Source organism: Macadamia integrifolia, chromosome 7 (genome assembly GCF_013358625.1).
Source record: "Macadamia integrifolia cultivar HAES 741 chromosome 7, SCU_Mint_v3, whole genome shotgun sequence".
Classification (NCBI taxonomy): domain Eukaryota; kingdom Viridiplantae; phylum Streptophyta; class Magnoliopsida; order Proteales; family Proteaceae; genus Macadamia; species Macadamia integrifolia.
This window is the reverse complement of record NC_056563.1, coordinates 24,994,851-25,017,671: the sequence shown is the minus strand read 5'-3', so window position 1 is coordinate 25,017,671 and position 22,821 is coordinate 24,994,851. Positions and strand designations below refer to the sequence as shown.

The 22,821-nt window shown below is 42.4% G+C and overlaps 1 protein-coding gene and 1 pseudogene across 1 annotated transcript; one reads left to right on the top strand and one right to left on the bottom strand.

The window, feature by feature from the left end:
- Nucleotides 1-776: 776 nt before the first annotated feature.
- LOC122084667 (pathogen-related protein-like) lies at nucleotides 777-5,359 on the top strand. Its single transcript, XM_042653097.1, has 3 exons — nucleotides 777-1,077; nucleotides 4,617-4,915; nucleotides 5,040-5,359. The coding sequence occupies exons 1-3, from the start codon at nucleotides 1,050-1,052 to the stop codon at nucleotides 5,190-5,192; spliced, it is 480 nt and encodes a 159-aa protein (XP_042509031.1). The 5' UTR covers nucleotides 777-1,049; the 3' UTR covers nucleotides 5,193-5,359.
- On the bottom strand, nucleotides 5,296-12,403 carry LOC122084666 (annotated as a pseudogene).
- Between the last annotated feature and the right edge of the window lie 10,418 nt (nucleotides 12,404-22,821).

Sequence of the window (22,821 nt, the reverse complement as noted above, 5' to 3'; positions counted from 1 at the left end):
CAATACCCCTGAACTTAAGGGTGTTCGATTTCACGGTTTCACGGTTTTAAATGATTTCGATTTCGATTTCGATTTATTCCATATGATTTCTAAACGATTAGCAATCTTATTGCTAGTTTATTCACATGTTTACTAATGGGTATCTAGACCTTCGCCCTGAATGGCTGAATCCAATACCTATTTCAATATCTTATCAAGCATTAATCAACCTCATTTTATGTAAATCCTTAATCATATTTTCCCTTATGCTATGATACAATACCATACACCTATAGGTCCCATCTTAGGTATCATTTCATTACAAGGGGAGGATGTGGATTCCATCCGCCCAGGATCATGATGTACATTTTTCCATTTCTAATAGTAACGGAAAATCATCACATGAACAATGCCCGAAAACTTTTCTCCCTCAACCATCAAATTCCAAATTTAGAATGAATTTTCAAAATAAAAAAATAGAGAAACAACCCAAAATCACATCTGCCAGACGCGAATCTCATAATCTCCGCCTTCTCCGGTCTCGACACTCAACCGTACCTAAATTAGAAAGACGGAAATGCTCCCATATAGTGCAATTGCATATTACAAAGTTTTGAAATTTCAGGAAAAGTGGCGGCATCTCCGCAGCTTTCTCTCTCCCTCCTCTTCTTCCCTCTCATTCTCTCTCTCTCTCTTACTGTTTCAGAATTTAGAATTCAAAATCATTCTCAGAGTACACTTCCCACTCACTACAAACTTGTACAAAGGTCCTTAGGGTCTCACACCTCTCTCTCTCTCTCTCTCTCTTTCCTTCTCCTCCGTTCTCATCTCATCAAACCCTAATACCCATTTCCAGACCTTATCGTGTTTGGCGAACATGGGTAACAAGGAGAATCGCATTTATGTTACCCTTGTTGCGATGAAGAGAGCCGCTTCTTCGATACCCGAGACTCCCGCAACTTCCTGTTACGAAGAAGCGAGCCATCTTGGGAGAGCTATATAACTTGCAGTCCATTGTTGTCTCCAATCAGACTGCGATTCTTGAGCCTCACAAGAAGGCCACTTCTTCCATGCCCAAAATGAGAATCCTGGAATCAGGTGATTAGATAAGGATTTTCATTTTTGCTCGTCTTTGTTTCCTCAGAGAATCCTCGACCTCTTGGTATTTTCATCTCCTTTAATCCCCGCCACCATTTTATTCCTAAGAATGATAAAGACCATAGGGCATAGATTATATGGCAAATCCATAGGATAAGTTTACGCAAATGTGTGCTCATTTTATTTTTATAGACATTTGAAATTCAAAATTAAAATGAAAAAACGAAGACATTTGTTACCGTAAATCCCGCCAAATTTGAGAAAAAAAAGGTGAATCTGATATTGATCATTTGTGGAATCTTGGTTTTTATTATCAATCTAAATTGCCATATTTCTCCATCAATCACTCTTGTTTTTCTCCCTGGCCCTTTTTAGCTAAATGCTAGTTCATTACATTTATCGTAGCCTTCCTGCCTTGTATTCCAGAAAGTTACTCCAAGACCAGAGCAGGTTATCAGTGCCCCTATGCATAACCTTTACATCAACGCCATCCAATGTATAACCTTAGCAGCACCCGAGAACCATTGTCTTAGCCCCATCTAACCTGAAAATCCAAACCATAGTTTTCAACCTGAAATAAACCCAAGCAGATCCTGCATTAGTTTTCAATCCTTTGAACCATTTCATTGGTGGTTGCATCTATGTGCTGCTGAAGCTGATTTCTTGGGCAAATGGATGACTCACATCTGGTCATTGGAAAGAAAATGAAAACAAGGAAAGATGAAAAGGAATAAATGTAAATATTTTAGAAAACGTAAATGGTTTAGTTTTAAAGATGCTACTGGTCTGCTGTTCATCTATTCTGATAACTGGAATGTGTTAGTAATCTTATTCAATCTCTGGTTTAGTTTTAAAGACTACTGCTGTTATTATTTATTCTCTGTAATACTGTTCCTGGAGGTCGGCAGTTTTCTGGAATGATACTTGAAGTCTGATTTTCTGATATATATTGGGACTGGTTTTGGTTGTTCTTTGATTTATAAGTTCCTGCAGTTTTGGGCCTAGTTTGCTTGTGAAATCTAGTCCTACATTAGTTTTTGTAGAAGAGTCTCAGTGAGCTGATCACATAAGGTCTATATAGCAGGTTATAATTCTCAAAATTGATATCATTTCTCACGAAGGCTTCTCTTGAGCATGAAGCAAACAACTATAAATCAGTTGCATTGTTTTTTCTTTTTTTCTTTTTCAAGAAAGAAAAAACAGTTGCACTCTTAAGTAACAAGAAAGAAATTGGTGAGCATCCATTAGACCTATAGAATGCTTTGCAGTCCTGAAGCAATGAGCAATCAATATGCAGACTCTAACTCATGATTAGGACAATGAAAGCATCTTCAACGGCCTCAAAAGAAAAGCAGTTATCCAAAAAAAAAAAAAAAAAAACAAAAAAAAAAAAAAAGAATGCTCATTGAGCAACAAGAGCCAAGTTCAATGGCTTCTTGATCCCAGAGTTGCCCTTAGTATGGGGCTCTTCTCTGTTTTCATTCCAAATTCAAATCTTTATTTCCTGTTTGATTTTCTTGTTATTTTGTCACCACAACATTAATCCAGAGACATGCAATCTAGAACCATATATGCCCCTCCAGGTGTCGTGGGTGTGTGTGTGCCAACTGTTGCCGATGAAGTCATTTCTTGAGCTCGTGAGACTTTGACCGATGCACAAACAAGAGAGATTTATTAATTGGGGAAGTTAAACTGGGTTCTTGCTCTGCTGCGAGTCTCGAAGACCTTTATTGTAAGCTCTAAATCTATAGTAATCTTCCTATATAAGCCACTGTTTTCTTTGAGTCTTAAAGACCTTTACTGTTAAGCACTGACTTCAAGCACATCAAAAGGAATGGTAACTTCTTCAAAGTTAGGCATTTTTTAAAAAAGGGATTGTTTACGTTAAATGATGAAAACAGAAGTGATCATAGAAGAGTGGTCTCTGTATCAAACATGGTCTTACTCTAAGAGGCATAGTATTGTAGTGGTTTTCAGCTTTCTTGGACAGTTCAATTATTATATGATGAATGTATTATCTGTTTGCTGATATAATGAAATATTGATGATCTCTTTGCTTTCTGTCTATTCTTCAATCTGCTTGCATTTTATGTGCCTAAAATGCTATGGATATATGTTCTGGATTCTGAGTGAACCTTTTTTCAGAGTACGGTTGTGTGATTGGAAGAAGATTCTAGTGAAAATTGTAATGAGGGGAATCTATGGCGTGAAACTTACACCCAGTAGCATCTTCACTTGAAATCAGTGCATTATTGTTTAACTAAAGAAGTGATTGTCCTTCTAGTTTTTAATAATGTTAATCAAAGGTGAGAACATGAAAGTGATCCTTCAACTTGTTAATATCTTTCAATTTTTTTTACGTAGCTTCTCAAAGTGAAGAAAAATGTGTTTCTGGAGCAGGCTCTGCAATATCCTAGAATTATCTCATTCTGGATTCTCTAGCTCATTTTGGATACCCTGAAATTCTTGGATCAAATTACAAAATAGAGTTGGGTTATACCCACTGCCATGCCAATGAATGCTTACCCAAACAATCACTTGAAAAAACACCCATTCCCAGTCGAGGCACCATAGAGAATCTGAGTTTAATACCCTGTTACTTGGGTGAGGAACAACTGTGTGGTGAACTGCAGAGTAATCTGCAACATGTGTTGCATGCAGTGTCAATGACCTGTGAGTTAGAAGAAGTAAATCAGTCATCAAAACAACCCACCAATGTCCAATAACAGTTTTGGCTCTTAGGCTTTTTGTTGGTTAGGTAGATCTTGAGTTGGGAGATTGTATTGTGCCTTTAGATTGGGTTGGGGTTGGGGTTGGTAACACCCTGGGCAAGGTTTTGTTTTACCTTGACAGCTCTGCTCAGACACAAGCTCTTTCTATGTTAGAAATGCAAACTAATTTATTTGCAGCTTTTAAATATCTGTTACTCAGAGAAAATAGAAACAGAACAGGGGAAAACCTAGACCTGTTGGGCCCTTCTCTGTTTTCTTTCCAAATTCAAATCTTTATTTCTTGTCTGGGTTGGTGCTTATGAAATTAGAAACAGAACAGAGGAAAACCTAGACCTGTTGGGCTCTTCTCTGTTTTCTTTCCAAATTCAAATTTTTATTTCTTGTCTGGGTTGGCAACTGGGTCTAGCTACTGGTAATGGTAATCCATTTCTGATCATCAATTTAGTGCTATCATATCAAAACCTTGTATTCCCTCACCCCTCTTCACTCTCTTCCATGTTCAAATCTTGAGTTCAAAAGAGCAAGCCAGAGTTGTAGTAAAAACAACTTATGAGAAGTGTGTGTGTGTGTGTGTGTGTCAAATGGAAGCAAGCTAGATGGTTTGTTTCAATTGTTTTATTCAATGCAGAAAAGGAAGAAAGCATACATCAATCAGCCCACTTTAGATTGCCAAAAATTGCAAGTGTCAACAATTAACCAACCCACTCTAACTTTGGTTTCAAGTTTCAATTAGGTGGAGATTATTTGTTGACACAGCTTTTTACTAATGGATGGATTTGTAAACAATTAATGGGTGGCCAATTGCAGGAGGGAGAGCCATATCCCTTGAGGAGGTTGCAAAGGTTGGAGGCTACAACGCGTTCTTGCAAAGCTCCTTACCAGACCGATTACGTGCTTATGATCCATCTACTGAGACATCTGAGTCATCCCATCACGCATTCGGAACAGCATTTCCTCGTGGATTTGCCTTGGAAATCCTTCAGGTGTTTTCATGTCCTCCGGTGGTTGCCTATAAGTTCAGACATTGGGGTTATATGGAGGGTCCTTTCAAAGGCCATGCTCCAACTGGGGAGAGAGTTGAATTGTATGGAGTAAGCATCGTTGAGGTACATCCCTTCTCCTTATTTTGTTTTACCTTTGAAAACCTCACTAAAATTGTTTGTTTTAGCTAAATTGTGCCATAGGGTGGAGATCTGATTTATGCGTATCATGGGTGGTATGTGGCTTTAGGTTGGCGAATCCATGCGAATTGAGAAGCCGGAGTTCATCTATGATGCCGTGGAATTGCTTGCTGGACTTCTTAAGGGTCCTGTTTTGAAGGAATTTGAATCTGACACCTCACCAAAATCATCTCTCCATTGCCCTTTCTTGAAAGAGGTGTAGGAGTTTGTCATTAGGAGTTGAACTATGTATGATTATCCTGTTCCTATGCGACATTTTACTGAAATTCCCTTAAATTTGGCTATGAGATAGGAAATGAAAACTGTTGGCGCTACAAGTGACACATGAATATATTATGAATAATGAGTAAGGAGTGTTGGCATCAACAATCTATGAATGGCAAAAAATCATGGTTAATGACGGACACTTGTTAGTGACGGACAACGAACTCAAGTGTTGTTGCTCCTCCACGGGCTGAATGAGGTAATCTGACAGAAAATGAAACCTTGATTTGCCCTTGGAAGGAGAAACTGGAAAATGTAGGCTTCACTTCAGCCACAAAATGTTTCTTGACTGTCGGGATTTGATTCACGCTAGGTTTCAGCATTTCTCCTAGTTCTCCTCTTCTTCAGGTTTTCTTGCTCCCGATACCTTCCTCGTCGTTCTTCTCTTTGCCGTTTCCTAGATAGCTCCTCATTTTTCGCCTTCTCTGCTTCATGTGCTTTCCTCTGTTCCTCTTCCTTCAGCTTTCGCTTTTTCATCTACATAAAAGGCATAAATCAATGAATTCAGACAGGAACTTTGAAGTCCAAATATAAACACACATTTGTGATTGTATAATATTTACAACATTGGTCAAGAAATTGTATATTCTAGAGAGGTTCAAAGGAAACACAGGGCGAGCCTCAGTGGGACCAACCAGCTGCAAAAAAAGAAGGCTAAGCAGGCATATTAACAGAAAAACAGCATATAAGACACTTGAAACTGAAAGGTAGGGCATACCATTTCAACCCCCCCCCCCAAAAAAAAAAAATTGTCTAAACAGTTCGATTGGAGGGCAACCACTCCCACTCATACAGATCAATGGCCCAGCCCAGATCATAAAAGTGCCTACACGGACATCTTAATCACAGAGGATCAAACTTAGAAAGCTCACCGACAAAGAAAGGCGGCCATCCCATGCCCCAAAAGAAGTTGGGCCTCTATGTGGTTTATATCCATGGACCAGAAAATGTCTAGACACTTCATAAAAACTGCAGCTAAAAATCATGCAGAATAGTGAAGGTTGAACTGGTTCCAGAAGCATGTACCTTTTCATTTCTGATCAGCTGAAGATGTTGGATAAGAGCATGGACTTTGCGCTCATGTGGCTCCATAACCACAGCCTGTCCGCTTTCAAGAAGTCTGTACTTTCCTACTAGATCTGTCATTAGGCTTTGAAGCAAATTTGAGAGCCGCTTGAAGAGACTTGGGGATCACCAATGGATTGAACTTCCTTTGCTTGCATTCAATCGACTGTTCATCAAGGAGAAAATAGAATATCAAAAACAGTAGGAGAAAGACAAATTGAGAGGGTAACCCAATCTGCACGAAAAATTAAATTTTCACCTTGTACAATGAGTCCTTGTTGACAGGAACAGCAAGATTTTGTTCTTTCCTTAGCTCAGCCACTGTTTTCATGCCTCTCCAGACCTGATCACGAGACTGCAGAGCATTTGTCAATGGGTTGAAGAAGTGGGGAACCTTTATTGAGTCCATGCACGCAAGAAAACAATATCACTCATCAGAATTCTGTATTCAAAAGTGCATCTTGCAATCCCTTCTCTAGGTTGCCCTCCCTTCTTTTTATCTTTGTTGCTAATCTCTTCTTTTGCAGCCTGCCAATGAAAATTCAATCAACAATCAAACAGAAATAACCCACTATGATGAGACTGTAAATTGACATGCTCTTTATCAGCCAATGTCTGTCCAGGGGAATTCATGGTAAAGGATTTTTCTGAACATTTATTCTGAAAGCAAATTTCAGAAGACCTTTAAGAATACCAGAACAACCAATCATCATAATAAAGATACCCAAAAATAAATGCCTGGATTATATATATCAGCCATAAAACACAAGCATAGAGTAACAGATTTATCATACTGCATAGATTACAGAAGCAAGCCTTCAACGGAGATATGTAGGAGGATCATCTGAAATGGCAATTTCACCAAAAATAGGTGAAAATGTCCCTCGAACTTGAACAAATGACAGGATCCATTGGCTCGTAGATTTTCTCCGGAGTGAGCGATAAAAGTAACATAACTATTGGTATGGTGTAAAATTAAGGTTTTGGAGCCACTACTTGAGCAACAATAGTTATTCCATGGACCAGAAAGGGACTTGCCATGAGCAGGGTAAAATGAAGAAGAGTCAATACAAATCTAGGTTGGCTGTACCAGAAAAGTTTGTCATTAGGTTGCACCAAAGGGGCTCCTGTGATTACAGTGTTCTGGTCTTTGAGTTGCAGAGCCATTTTTGCGACAATTACTTCAAGCTTGGTTCCAAGAGTTAGCACAAAATACAGATGAAGTAAGAACAGGCTAATTATCAGATTTTTTTCCTACAATTGCTATAAAAAATTATCCTTACAAATGACTAAACCATCTTACTTATATTTTCTCACATTTTTTTCCGACAATTGCTACACTAGTTCATATTTATCTTCCCCATTCTGTTCCCAAAAGTTGTGCTACTCATCCATCTTGACATCTCATCAGGCAGCATATCAATTATATTTCTGTGTCGTTCCTTGGAATTGCAACACTCAACTCCAAAAACATGGTTGGTCTAAAAGCTGTTTTATAAAATTCCAGCTTCAGATTTAAGAGCATGGCTGTCTTAATACAGTAAGAAAAAAAAAAAACTCACTAGTTCATCCAACCTAATCTAATTGGGCATCACCAGTTCAAACTCCCCCTCTCTGTATAGCTGATTGAACCAAGATGAAAAAAATGATCATCAATTAATTCATCAGTGAAAACTGGTTTATACAGGCTACCATAGAGGGTGGCAATTCAATTCCTTATTCTAATGCAAGGTGCCATATTCCAGACACAAAAGTTCAAAACATAACTGCAATGCAAATCCCTAACCGCATCCAATCTAGGTTCCATTCCATTACAGAGATGAAATCAGATCTATGAATTAGTGCTCGATTCTTTACCTAATGATTGTCCCTTCTTTACCTAATGATTGTCCCTTCTGTCATCGTGCCCGATAACTGGGCATTTATTCATTTCATGTCAATTTTTCAAGCATACTTGGGCAGATGAGATATTGGGTTTGAGAAATGAATATCTTCGAGGGGAGTCAACTTTCCAAACATATTTGGGCAGTTGGGGTAGTGGTACAACAGGGAAAGTAGAACTGTAGAAGTGGCCATGGGAGGTGTTTCTTTAATTAGTAAACATGAAAGGTAAAAGGGTATAGGGTAAAGAGAGAAAGTGTGGGGTATATAAGGTATGGTATTGGGGGTATAGAGTATGGGGTATTAAGGTTATGTATTGGGTATATAAGTATAGGGGTTTACGGCCCGGCAATTTTATGGCCATTTGCTTGTTTTGATTTCTTTCCTACAGAACTAGAGTTGGAAACTCAAAAGTTGACCAGTTTTGTGCATCATATCCAGTTTGTAGAGTGAAAAAAAGGAACCTTCTAATGCAGTGTCATGACACCCAAGGGGTGGAATCCATGATTAAGTAGGTAAAAAGAGAGAGACTTCATTGTGGGCAGATTTATAAATGGATGAAAAGACAAGGGAAAAGGGAAATGGAAAAAGTGGGGAAAAATAAATTAAAAGAAACCTTTATAAGTAATCAGAGCAAGATATTATCAGACATTAGTCATTGAGGACTAAGATTCAGCCACTATAGTGTTCGAGTTCATAGTGGAGTGGTTCTCTGCTGAACTTCACCACATCAGAAGAAATATTTTTCACTTTGCCTCTACACTATGAAGCCTTGTTCTGTTAATGACTCTCCAGATATTTTGATCACACAAGGGATCTTAAGACTAAGATATTTTTTTAACATCTTGATACCAATGGCATTCTAAGGGACACTTGCAGATTCAATCTAACAACTTTCAACCCCCCCCCCCCCAAAAAAAAAAAAATCCCCACTAAAAAAAGGGAAAAAAGGGGACTTACATCAAATATTTTTTTCATATGATCGGAAGCAAGAAGTGGTCCAGACTGTGCTCCAAAGTAAAATATTTCAATTTTTGGCCAACGCAGACTAAAATTGCCAAAGGCCTTTCATGCATAGCTCATCCACACCAGAAAAAATCAAACATAACCAAGACATATCCCCTGCTACATGTGGCAAATTGCCACAGGAAAAAAATCAACCAGCAGAGAAAGTTTGGGCTAGTAGAGTTGAAGAAGCACTTAGAACAGTGTAACATAAAATGGTTGTGAAAAACACAAAGTAACAAAATGAAATGGCCATACATGATTCATGCATTGTTATCAATTCTATAAATCACAGTATAGTTCAAGGTCAAATTCATAGCAACATTCCATCTAGCTGAATCTGTCAAAACTGATAAGCCACAAAAGAGATACCCATATCCTCTAATTCTGTTGTGCAGCATGTCTAAGAGAAAACCATTTCTCAAAGGACCCAAATGTAACGAGAAACTCATCAAGGCCTAGATCGATGATCATGTAACATTCATATGGTGGGTAAAGCGATAGATGGATCCAAAGCTCCAAACGGCTTGACCAACTGTCATCCTGTAAGATTAACCATTGCATATGCAAGCCTGATCTTATTAACAATGCCAGCAAGGGATTTGAATTCTCCAGCAGCTTCTTTAACAACCAATGACTTCTTTGGATGTTGCCTGGCCCACTCAAATGACAATCTCAGCAGAGAAATACTTAAGTATTATCAAATAGAAAAGCTGAACTCTTCCAAATTACAACAGATGGCTATGATTCAAGTGGCTTGATGAAATTTAACCTCGATTCTTTGCATCCCTTACCACATATAGAAAAAACTCTAGCAGAAAAGTTACATTTATTCTCATAATTATCCAGGCAAGAACGAAAACACGGCCAACTAGAAAAATATAAGTCCATACACTAGAAGGTTAGGATTGAATAATTTTAATCAACAATATGGAACAAATCTTCTATTCATTGCAGGATAGGAGAAACAATAGTGTGTAATACATTGGTCGCAGATGCAAAATACTAGTTTACCTGAAGTTCAATAACATTTTAAGAAACAAAATAGACAAAGCACTTCCAATTGAAAACAATAAGGTAAGATTTTCTACATAGCCATGAAAATAGGAAAGCCTTAGGGCCATACCAAACAAATTTCAACAAAAGAAACTCCATCATAGAAGACAATAAATAAGGTTTAGGATAAATACCTGGAGTGCAAAAACCATAGTTGGGAAAACATGTATGCATAATACCATTTCGCAAGGGCGCTTCCTCTTTGTCCTCCAAGCACCACTTGTTATTTCACCATTATGCTGCCTAATCCGACGACGAGGGTTGACTGTAAACCTATAATTGTGCAAATAATTATGTCTTATTAGTTCAGTGATTGCACAATTGTACTATAAAAACTCAATTTTTAATTTGGGAAGATATCTATTCGACTAGAGAAAGAGAGAGAGAGAGAGAGAGAGAGAGAGAGAGAGGGCAGTCTTAAACATACTATGGTCCCCAGGAATTAAATCTTGACCTAGGGTTTCTGAAAACAATTTCAAGCATGGGAAAGATTGAAGTCGAAAATGGATTTTAGACATTATAATTTGAGGGCTTCATCAAAAAAACATTTTTGGAGCTTTTGAGCAGTTGATAACTTTAAGTAGGTAAAAATTGAAGAAAAATCTGAACCCTGAATAGCTATGCAAGGTCTAAAGCAAATTGGGTTGCATAAATCAAAATCAAAGAATTATGAGAACAGCTATGTTGAAAGGCTGGCAAGAAATAGCAAGGAAAAATACATACCTTTGTCCTTTATGAGAGTGGCAGCTCTGCAATGCTCATCCCCATAAGTTTTCTCCATTTCTTCTTTGTCAATTCTGAGTTCCATTAGCTCTTGTTCTCCTTTCCACCAAAAAAAAAAAGCACACCATAAGAATTGCATTTTAGAATTAATACCGTATGTGTTTTGCCACATTTAACATTGGTTTTTGCCCAAAAGCAGGTTCGGCAACCTCTTGCAAGGAAATGAAACAGATCAAACAAAATGAATTCTCCAAAAAATAATCAATCGACAATGATTTACTGTTTCTAATAGTTTTCTCAGCTGACTCCAATTTCACAGACAAATCATTCATCTGAAGATGCGAACTTGCAAACAGTTTTTCTTCAAATAATTTCTTATCCTACTCAGCTGTAGATGAATTTTACAAATAGTTAAGATTCGACTGTGCAAAAGCAAACAATGTAAGAATCAAAAGCACCTCCCGTCCCAAACCTGACCAGCTAACTGCTGTAGAGTCTCAGTGAACTGATCACATAAGGTCTTTGTAGAAGAGTCTTAGTGAGTTGATCACATAAGGTCTATATAGCAGGTTATAATTCTCAAAATTGATATCATTTCTCACGAAGGCTTCTCTTGAGCATGAAGTAAATAACTATAAATCAGTTGCACTATTTTTTTTTTTCAAGAAAGAGAAAAAACAGTTGCACTCTTAAGTAACAAGAAAAAAATTGGTGAGTATCCATTAGACCTATAGAATGCTTCGCAGTCCTGAAGCAATGAGCAATCAATATGCAGACTCTAGCTCATGATTAGGACAATTGAAGCATCTTCAGTGGCCTCAAAAGAAAAGCAGTAATTCAAAAAGCAATGATCCAAAACAAAAAAAAGAAGCCAAAAAAAAAATGCATTTAGCATGGAATCAAAATACACACATAAAGAGATGTGAATTCACACACACACAAAAAAAGAAAAAAAAAAGGATTCAATTCAAGCAATTTAGATTGTTGGCTTGCTTCACTCTCCTCTGTTCTGTTCGGCTCTAAATCAAAGAGAGAATCAATTGTGAAACATAGAAAGAAGTGTGCCTATATCAATCTTTAAATAACAAAATTACAAGGAAGATTTACAAACCTATGCAAATGTAGGAGTCTGAAAATGGGTTTGGGGATGGCAGAGTAATTGTCAAATTGATCTTAGGTATCAAATTTTAATAAAACAAATAATAGATCTGTACATGCATACCTGCGGTACCCAAACTAACAAGGAACCAGAGATGCTTAAAGCGGAAATATAGAGTTACAGTAATTATATTGTTTTCAGAAATTACTCAGATATTGAAGAATCATATGAAATAATATGGAACCAAAATCCACAACCCGTTAGATGCTTCAGTTGGAGAAGGCAAAGGCGGAGAGAGAGAGAGAGAGAGAGAGAGAGAGAGAGAGAGAGAGAGAGAGAGAGAGAGAGAGAGAGAGAGAGAGAGAGAATAGAGAGGGGGGAAGGCAAAGCATAAGCATACCTATGTTTAAGAAGGTGAGGGTGAACAGCTGCCGAAGCCTCCAGGGATGAACGCCTTTGCCAAATGGGGGTTTGGAATTTTATATTTGGGTGGACGAACGACTACAGAGCCAACTTAACAAAGGGAGCTAGGGCATGCCCTAAGTTTGCACGTTCTGCAGCTTTCGATTACTGCCTGTAAGGAGGGGATAGGGACTCATGTGGGAGAAGAAATTGGAGTTTCAAAGAACCATATAGGCAGGTCAGGGATTCAGGGGCTTCCATATAAGAGGAAATCATAAGAAATGGTAAGGATCGGGAGACGCAGGTAGGGAGAAGAAAATCGGGGGTTCTTGCTTTTCTGTTTTTTCCAAGATACGCTATATCTTACCGAAAAAAAAAATACGTAATACGTATATCGTTCTGCTGTTATATTAATATATAGATAAATCAACAATTAGGATTTGTTTGTTCAGATCCTACGGTCCAAAATATACCCCTCAAAAGATTCTTAAATGGGATGTCCGACCAGAAAACCCCAACCCATAAAATAAATAATAATAAACCCATCACTTGAGCCTTTGTATTGTAGTGTTGTTTTTGCCATTTCAGGTATAAGACGCTTAATTTTCATGTTGATTTTATCATATGGTGTGGCAGGCAACATGAGGTTTCTGAAGATGATTGAAACACCTCAATGTATTTTGAGTGAGTTTGAAGTGCAAAGCTGCTGTCAATGTTTTAAAACTCCATATTGGTCTTAATCGATATCAATATTGGATTGTTCAAGATTGGTCAGATTTAACCTTGTTTTGAAGAAAGAAAAAAAAATGTGTTTTTAGACCTTTTCACCCTAATAGATCATGCCACTGGATTTAGGGTTCCTCAAACAATGTAATATTTCACGCCGGATTTTTATACATTACATAAGGTAGCTTGCTTATTTAGTCTTGCCCTAAGTATCCAATCAGAGTTAAAACTTCTTTGAAAAGAAAACCTTCCCCTTATCAATTGGTGTACAATGAACTTGGATTACTAATTAACACCTAGAAGGGTGTTTGTGAACCTTAAAAATACATGTAAGAGGGTATTTGTGAACTCAAGGGGAAAGGTGAATTATTTCTTTTTCCTATGAACAGGGTTAGCTGCAACCTGATAGCAGCCAAAATTTTTCCAGAGTACAAGCATTCCCTTGATCTTTAGTAAACCAGATTAAGCCAATTCCTTTTTTGACTTTTTTTTTAATCGAAACGTCTCAAGCCACCGATCTGAGAGATTTTGACCAATTCGATCTGATTTTTAAAACTATGCCTGTTGTTAGATAGGCTTTGTGGTTACGTAATTGGGAAGAAAAATTGAGATTTTTCTAGCACCAAGCACGGTTATGTGACATGTCAAACATCATTGCCGTTAACTAGTCAATACAAAGGGTAGCTCTCCAATTCTTCTTTACGAAGTAACCCTCATTGAAGAGAAGTAACACCCTTATGAGGTTTAGTTGTATTAAATAACCATATAAAAGGGTCATCACCAATTTGTTTAACCTTATCATTCATATTTGTTTACATGGTTTCGCTTCTTCCCCTAAATTAAGATTTTCGAGAAAGCCAGACTGTGCTGTTATTCATCGGTCAAGTGTCACATGCAACCAAGGAAAATATGGTGGCACCAGAATTGGGGCATATTTGTCGGATCTACCAAAGAAATTTGTGGTCAAACTCTTGAGGACCCTATCCGCTCATATATACATAGCTAATAGATAAGCGAACGAATTATTGTACAATTTGCATCCCCGTATTTTTTTTACAAAAACGTATTTTTACACATCATTCCATAGAGTTGGGAAAAATAGATGGACGTTTAGCTAGCAAATTTACACATGCAAAGTTGCCAGAGAGAAATACACTAGGGTAAGGAAATAGGTCTTTGGTTGGGTTGACAAGGCTGAAGGGGTGTAGCGCAAGTACAAGCCTAAGAAAAAATTCTTCGGAGGCCAAATGAGGGGTGGTTTTCTCGGTCTAAGTTAGGCTGTAGCCTATCCCAAACCATCTTCAGATATATATTACCTTCTTTTTTTATTTTTATTTTTTCAAAATCTTCAGACATTACCCTATATGATGAAGATGATTGCACATACTGATACAGCCAAATTGATTGCCAAGTATGGTAAGAACACGTGGTATCTAAAGAGAGGACAAGTGTCGCTCACCTGTTAGAGGCTGCAAGGAGTCTGACCACATCAACCGCGTGGAGAGAATATTTCCCACGAAGGGGATAAGACGTATCAGAGTAGGACTCGAAGAGGAAAGGAGGCGGACCCGAGGAGGACTCCTCCAAGGAAAAGAGAAACCCTAAACCTTAAGGACTATAAGAGAGGGTCCGAGCAGAGGAAAAAAGGTATGCAGAAAAACCCTCACCATTACCCTTGTGAAAAGATGTGCGACCGATCTCTAACTTGGGCGTTAGAGGACTAACCCTGGATAAACATTTAAGCCTCTGGCTTCTGCATTTGTGCAGGATCAGCTCATACGGATTTTCAGCAGCAATAGATTGACGCCGTCTATGGGAACGATAGTAATGGTGGGGAGAACCTACAATCGTAAGAAGACGAGAGCAGTATCGAACATGAACATGAGGGAGGAGGAACCTTCAGGATGGCTCCTTCCCTCGACAGAAATCGGAGAAAGGAAAAACGATGATCAGGAAGGCTCCGCGAGGGACCAGCGTTCTGCCAGATATTCAGTGCGCGGAGATAGTGATCCTTCGCCCCCTCCTGGAACGTAGGAATATGTGACAAGGGAGCAGTTCGAAGCCCTCTAGGAGAAATATGATCGAATGGCCGAGGCAATGAAGGAGGTCTCCAAAGCTCTCTCAGAAGATCGATGGAGCACCGCGAGGCCCCCATATCCAACCCGAGCAAGCTCGAGACGAGGACCGGAGCAATACAGGATCGATAAGGTCCGGTCATAATCCTCAGAACCGAGCGATGAGGGAAAGTCCTACACCCAGGAAAAGGACGCGACATGTTGCTGGGGCCAGGCATGGGGAACCATGCCAAGGAGACGAACAGAGACACGAGGACTAAGGGTTGAAGCAGATGATCCTGGACCTGAAAGATGAGATCAAGAAGGTGGCAGAAAATCAGACGGGAGCTCACTAGCCAGGCCTCACTAATGACACGGCTTTAGCTGATGAGGTCATGAGGGACCTGCTCTCGATCGGCTTTCGCCTTCCAAAGTATGACACTTACGACGGGTCTGGGGACCCCGTCAATCACCTGAAAGGCTTCAAGGTTGCTATGCAGTTCCATCAAGTCTCAGAGAACATCATGTGTCGCACCCTGCCATTGACGTTTAGAGGAGCAGCAAGGCTATGGTACAACCGTTTGCCGACAAAGTAGATCCACAGCTTCAGCAATCTAAGTTACTTATTCGTGAAGGGATTCTCCAGTAGCTAACCCCTTCAAAAGACCACGTTGAACTTGACCAACGTCAAGCAACATGAAGGAGAATCATTGCGGAACTACATGAAGCGCTTCCAACAAGAGAAGATCACGATCAGGGGTCTGGACCCAAAAGAAGAGTTCACAGCCCTGCTGGGAGGTGTCAAGGATAAGGAGCTGAAAAGGTCTTTGACGAAGCATACACCGAGGAACTTGGCCAAGTTGAGAGCTCGGAACGATAAGTACATCCAGATGGAAGAAACCCTTTAAGTCGATGAAGAAGCTGAAAGGAAGACAGGAAGGAAAAGGATCTCAAGGGGCGACGACAAACCCTCCGAAGAAGGCAAAAGACGAAAGTCTGAGCGTGGTCGGGCACCCAGTCCACCAAGGAAGTTCGAGAAATACGTGCCCCTAAACCGGAGATGAACGGATGTACTAATACAGATAAAGGACTCCCCGAATGCCAGATCCATTAAATGGCCAGGGAAGATGGGACAGCACCCTGAGAGACGCAATATAGACAGATATTGCCACTTCCACAGGGACCATGGTCACGACACCGAAGATTGTTGGCACCTCAAGGGGAAAATAGAAGGAATGATCTGAAGAGGATATCTAGGCCGATTCATGGACCACGAAATGGAGGATGCCCAAGACGGTAATGACTGTAGGGACAACCATCAGAGAGATGGCAGAGGCCGCTATAAAAGAAGGGGGCTAGCCCGCAGAGGCAATCAGGAACGACAAAGGGACCGGACACCCGAGGAATCTGACCATCACCTCTGGGATGAGAATAAGAGCCCAATTAGGGTTATAGCGACCAGGAAAGCAAAAGCCTATACGAGAAGCATACATGTGGCTGAATGGTCGAACAAGAAGGCGAGGACGGGGACGGTTATTTCCTTCTCAGACGATGATCTGGAAGGGGTGCACACTCCGCACGACGATGCCCTGGTAGTCACCATGACCATAGCGGATTGCAGAGTGAAGAGGATCTTAGTGGATAATGGCAATTCAGCTAATATCCTGTTCCTTGAGGCTTTCCAGAAGATGGGCCTGGACGAGGGAAAGTTGAAGAAATTCGAACACCCATTGTAGGGATTCTCCGACGTCCCAGTAAAAGTGGAGGGATCGATTGAGTTACCAGTAAGAGCCAACACCGGAGATCGCCAAGTAACAGTTATGATTAACTTCCTGATAGTAGGCATTACCTCGGCATACAATGCCATACTAGGGAGGGTTGGTTTGAACCTACTAAAGGTTGTCGTCTCCACACCCCATCTCAAGATGAAATTCCCAACCAAGAACGGTGTCAGTGAATGTCGAGGTGATCAGGAGGCATCCCGGAGGTGCTACACCACTACCTTGTGGGGAAGAGAAAAGGCAGGCGAGGTGCTCCACATAGAAGATCTGCGCGATGACGCCAGTCATCAATGGGGGTAACCGGCTGAGGATCTGGTACAAGTTGAGACCGAAGAGGGGGATAACGCTCGGTAATTCCAGATCGGGGCTACAAGGCCAAGGCAATAACGAGAAAAACTCATCTCATTCCTCCGAAACAACTATGATGTCTTCACCTGGTCGGCTTCAGACATGCCTGGAATAGATCGAGAGGTAATAGAGCATCATCTGAATGTCAACCCGACAAAGAAGCCAGTGTAACAGAAGAAGAGGACTTTCGCCCCCGAAAGGCAGCAGAAAATAGATGAAGAAGTAGAGAAGTTATTGAAGGCCCAGTTCATCTGCGAGATCCAATACCCGGAGTGGATATCCTACGTGGTGATGGTCCCGAAGGCAAATGGGAAGTGGAGGATCTACATCTACTTCATCGATCTGAACAAGGCTTGCCCAAAGGATGAATACCCCTACCAAAAATAGAACTCCTCATTGATGCCACGGCAGGATACGAGGCGCTGAGCTTCATGGATGCGTACTCGGGGTACAATCAGATCAAGATGTCAGAGGTTGATGTCCCGAAGACATCCTTCTTGACCGAGGGAGGACTGTACTACTATGAAGTCATGCCCTTCGGGCTAAAAAACGCAGGGGCCACCTATCAAAGGTTGGTGAATAAAATCTTCAAGGGGATGATCGACAAAACCATGGAGGTATACGTGGACGATATGCTTGTAAAAAGCCTGAAGGCGGAACAACACATTCAAGACTTAGAAAAGGCATTCCAGGTGCTGAGGCAGTACGGCATGAAGCTGAACTCGGCAAAGTGTGCATTCGTAGTAGCCTTGGGAAAGTTCCTCGGCTTTATTGTCTTGGAGAGGGGAATTGAAGCCAACCCGGTGAAAATACAAGCCATTTGAGATATGAGGTCACCCCAGAATGTGAAGCAAGTCCAGAAGCTAACAGGCAGAGTCGCCGCTCTAGGGCGATTCCTATCTCTGTCGGCTGACAGATGCCTCCCCTTCTTTAGAGCCTTGAAGGGATCCAAGAAGTTCGAGTGGACGGAGGAATGCAAAAAGTCTTTGGAACAACTAAAGGGATACCTGGCCGCACCCCTACTGTTGACAAAGCCAAATTCCGGGGATACCTTGTAATTGTACCTTACTGTATCAGTAGTAGCTGTAAGTGCAGTACTGACGAAGGAAGAAGGAAAGCAACAACGACCGATACACTACGTCAGCCGAACCCTGCTAGATGTCGAAACAAGATATAGAAAGATGGGAGAAAGTGGCATACGCCCTGGTAACAGCGGCAAGAAAGCTGAGGCCCTATTTTCAATCGCATACAGTATGCGTGCTCACAGACCAACCCTTGAAGAAGATACTACAGCGGCCGGATATGTCCGGTCGCCTAGTAAACTGGGCCATAGAGTTGAGAGAATTTGACATCCAGTACAAACCGAGAACCGTAATAAAAGCACAGGCCCTCGCAGACTTCATTGCCGAGACAATGCTCCCTGACAATCCCCAGGAATCTTCTGAGGACTGAGAAGAAAAGGCTTGGGCATTGTACATGGATGGTGCTTCCAACAGCGCAGAAAGCGGCGCAGGGATCATATTGGTTAGCCCCAGAGGTTTCAAGATCGAGTACGCCCTACGGTTCGACTTTGATGCTTCCAACAAAGAAGTAGAGTACGAAGCGTTAATAGTCAGAATTAATCTGGCACAGGCTTTGATGGTACAGGAGCTGGTGGTGCATAGTGATTCACAGCTCGTGGTACGACAGGTGAATGGAGACTACGAAGCCAAAGAACAAAGGATGGCTGGGTACTTGAAGACAGTGCGAGAAAGAATAACAACCATCAAGGAATTTGAGGTAAGGCAGGTGCCACGAGAAGAGAATGTTAGTGCAGACGCACTGTCGCAGTTGGCTACCTCCGAATTCGCAGACCTTGGATGATCGGTGTATTTTGAAGTGCTACAACAGCCGAGTATCGAAAGACCCCAAGAGGTATTACCTGTAGGCAAACACGGCCATAGCTGGATGGATGCCATAACTGAATACCTCAAGGAAGGAAAGCTCCCCGAGAATAGGGACGAGGCAAGGAAAGTATGGATGAGGTCAGCACGGTTCCTTCTGAAAGACGAGACACTGTACAAAATAGGGTTCACCGTGCCGTACCTCAAGTGCCTGAACCCCGCCGATGGCGAGTATGCACTCCGAGAAGTGCATGAAGGGATATGCAGCCAACACCTGGGAGCCTGGGCCTTGGCATATAAAGTGCTGAGGCAGGGCCTGTTCTGGCCGACAATGAGGAAGGACGCGGAATCGTTAGTCAGGAAGTGCGTCAAGTGCCAGATGTTCACCCCCGTCCCTAGGCAACACTCTACCGAGCTCTCATCCGTATCAAGCCCGATACCATTCGCCATGTGGGGAATGGACATCCTGGGCCCATTCCCCCTGGCCACGAGACAAAGGAAGTTTGTAGTGGTGGCGGAAGACTACTTCACGAAATGGGCAGAGGCCGAAGCACTGGCGACAATATCCGAAAAGAATGTAAGGAACTTCTTCCAGAGAGCGGTAGTCTATCGATTTGGAATCCCTCGGGTGGTGGTAACAGACAATGGAACTCAGTTCGCTAACCTGACTTTTGGCTCATTTTGTGATGCCCTCGGCATTGACCACAGGAAAACATCTGTCGGTTACCCACCAACCAACGGGTTGACAGAGGTAACCAACCGTACCATGCTCCAAGGAATAAAGAAGAGACTGGATGATGCCAAAGGGTTATGGGTAGATGAGTTGTACAATATCCTCTGGGCTTACCGCACAACTGAGAGGTCGGCCACCAGAGAAACACCCTTCATTTTAACTTACGGCACCGAAGCTGTACTTCTGGTGGAGGTAAGGGCCGTAACCCATCAGATTCAGTACTACAATGAAGAAGAAAAACGATAAAGGACTCCGGGCGAATTTAGACCTCTTGAGCGAAGTCAGGGACACCTCACAAGAAAGGATCGCAGCCTACCAGCAGAGGGTTGCGAGTCACTATAACTCCAAAGTTCGAAAGAATGAGTACAGAATGGGTGACCTCGTCCTTAGAAGGGTAGAAATATCAGACCCGAGGCATCAAGGAAAGCTAGCTCCAAATTGGGAAGGTCCTTAGCCTCAAGGGTAATACGACTAGGTTCCTATCACCTGGAGACTATGGGGGGAGAGAGGGTACCCTGATCGTGGAACTCAAAGAACTTGAGAAAATTCTACCAGTAGTGAAGTAGCGAGCAATCACATTTTGTAATTTTTTGCTCCTAACCACTTTCTAGTTGTAACTCCTCATCCTAAGCTCTCCGGATGATTTTACTTATGAAAAATATGTAAGCTGGTTTACAGTAATTGATAGGAATTCTCCTGTTTGATGGCTTTAGCTTTGCCGAAGGTCCTTACCTCGGTCATCACCATGATTGTTGATCAAGGCAAAGCCGAAGGGAACTTGACGAAGGGATACAGCCGAAGGTCCCTACCTCGGTTGGGAGCTCAGGGAAGGCCGAGCTGAGCTGACCGAAGGCCATCACCTTAGTTGGGAGCTCAGGCTAAGGCCGAGTAGACCTAACCGAAGGTCAACCTCGGTTGGGAGTTCAGGCGAAGGCCGAGCTGATCTGACCGAAGGACACCACCTCGGTTGGGAGCTCAGGCTATGGCAGAGCAGACTTGACCGAAGGTCACAACCTCGGTTGGGAGCTCAGGCTAAGACCGAGTGGACTTGACCGAAGGTCCTTACCTCGGTTGGGGGCTCTGGCTAAGGCCGAGCTGACCTGACCGAAGGTCACAGCATAGGTTGGGATCTCTGGCCAAGGCCGAGCAGACCTGACAGAGGGTCCTTACCTCGGTCGGGGGCTGTAGGGGTTACCTCAACACACTCTTCTTCGAAGATGAGCCCGCTGTCCTCAAAAGAGACCTCTGGGTAGTGCTTGAGGACCCAGTCTCGGACCTCAGTAGCACCCATTGTGAACCCAGGGGCGATGGTGCATATGACCTCCTCCCGAAAGCCCTCAAAGGTCCTATACTTCTCGGCCCCTCGGGTCTCGACCTCCTGAACTCTTGTCGTTATCTGTGCCTTCAACTCTGTAAGCTTCTAATCGTATTCCTGGTGAGTACGAAGAAGGTCCACTTCCAGGTGCTCCACCTTCTCGAGGAGAACCGAACGCTCATTCTCCAGGACTGACTTCTCGCATTCGGAAGCCTCGAGGTCTCGGGCCATGGCTTCGGCCGGGATCGCCAACTAACCCACTTGGTTTTGGGCCTGCATAAGACACCAATGGTCAGTACGTTGCAATGATCATAAATCAACGTTTGGAAGACCGAAGTTTACCCCAACCATAAAGATGCAGGCGCTAGTTATCACGGCCTCCGTCCCTTGTTGTTGTGCTTCGACGGCATCTCGGGGGAGGCTGCCCTTCAGTACCAGCTCACGAGCAACACGACCGACGGACAGGGTGTCATCTTCTTTAATCGACCACTGAGGGACGAAGCCAACCTCGGCCCTAACATTCCTAGCCCTCGGGCTTTTGAAGTCTGCCACGGGGAAGAGTCTCAAGCAGACAAGCTATGGCCCGGAGCAGCGAGGACCTGGACCACTTTGGTACTGGGTCCTTTGGCTCTGGACCTTTTCTTCGGTGGGGGAGCTTCGGAGGAGGGAGGACCCTTCTTCTTCCCTTTCCTCTTCAGCCTCTACTGCTGCTACGCATCCTGTGCCCTGGCCTCCCTTATTTGGACTTGCCTCTCTACAGTTGTAGCCCTAGCCTCGGCCCTGGAGATTTGCACTGCATGAAGACAAAGGGAGTTAGTATGAAACACAAGTACCCGAGGTAAATAAACTTGGGCTGGCCTAAGACTCACCCGAGCTAAGCCCGAATCTAAACAAAATGGCTTCGGACTTAAGGCTGTCGGACTCAACTGGAGGGTAGGTGTCTTGACGCTTTGCCATCGCCATCGACTTCGCTTCTGTCCCAAGAAGGGCAGGGGCAGAGTTCACCATCCTCAGATCATGGATATCCCAGACAATGCCGAAGGGCACCACCTCGGACGACCTCACGAAGAAGAATTTCTCCTTCCACCCGTGGATCGATGTTGGGTAACCGTTCAGCAGCCGAAGGTCTTTCCGAGGGCTGAAGTAGTACCAACCCAAAAGCCCCTTACAGGCCTGAAGAAGGAAGCAGCTGACAAAGAGAGGGAGGGATAGAGGCCTCTAGCGCCTAGAGAAAAGGACGACGAAGCTAAGCATCTGCCGCCATCCGTTCGGCGTCAGCTGGGTCGGACAAATCCCATAGTTTCAAAACACCCAGGCAAAGAAAGGATGGAAGGGAAGCCAAAGGCCGACCTTAAACGCCTCCTTATATAGGCACAGATCTTCAGAGTTCCGTTAGCTAGCTCGATCAATCGGTTTTGGTAGCCAGAGCTCGAAAGCATCCGAGATACTGAAGGAGGCCCTTAGCTCCCCCAACTCCAGCTCATCCATGGTGGAAA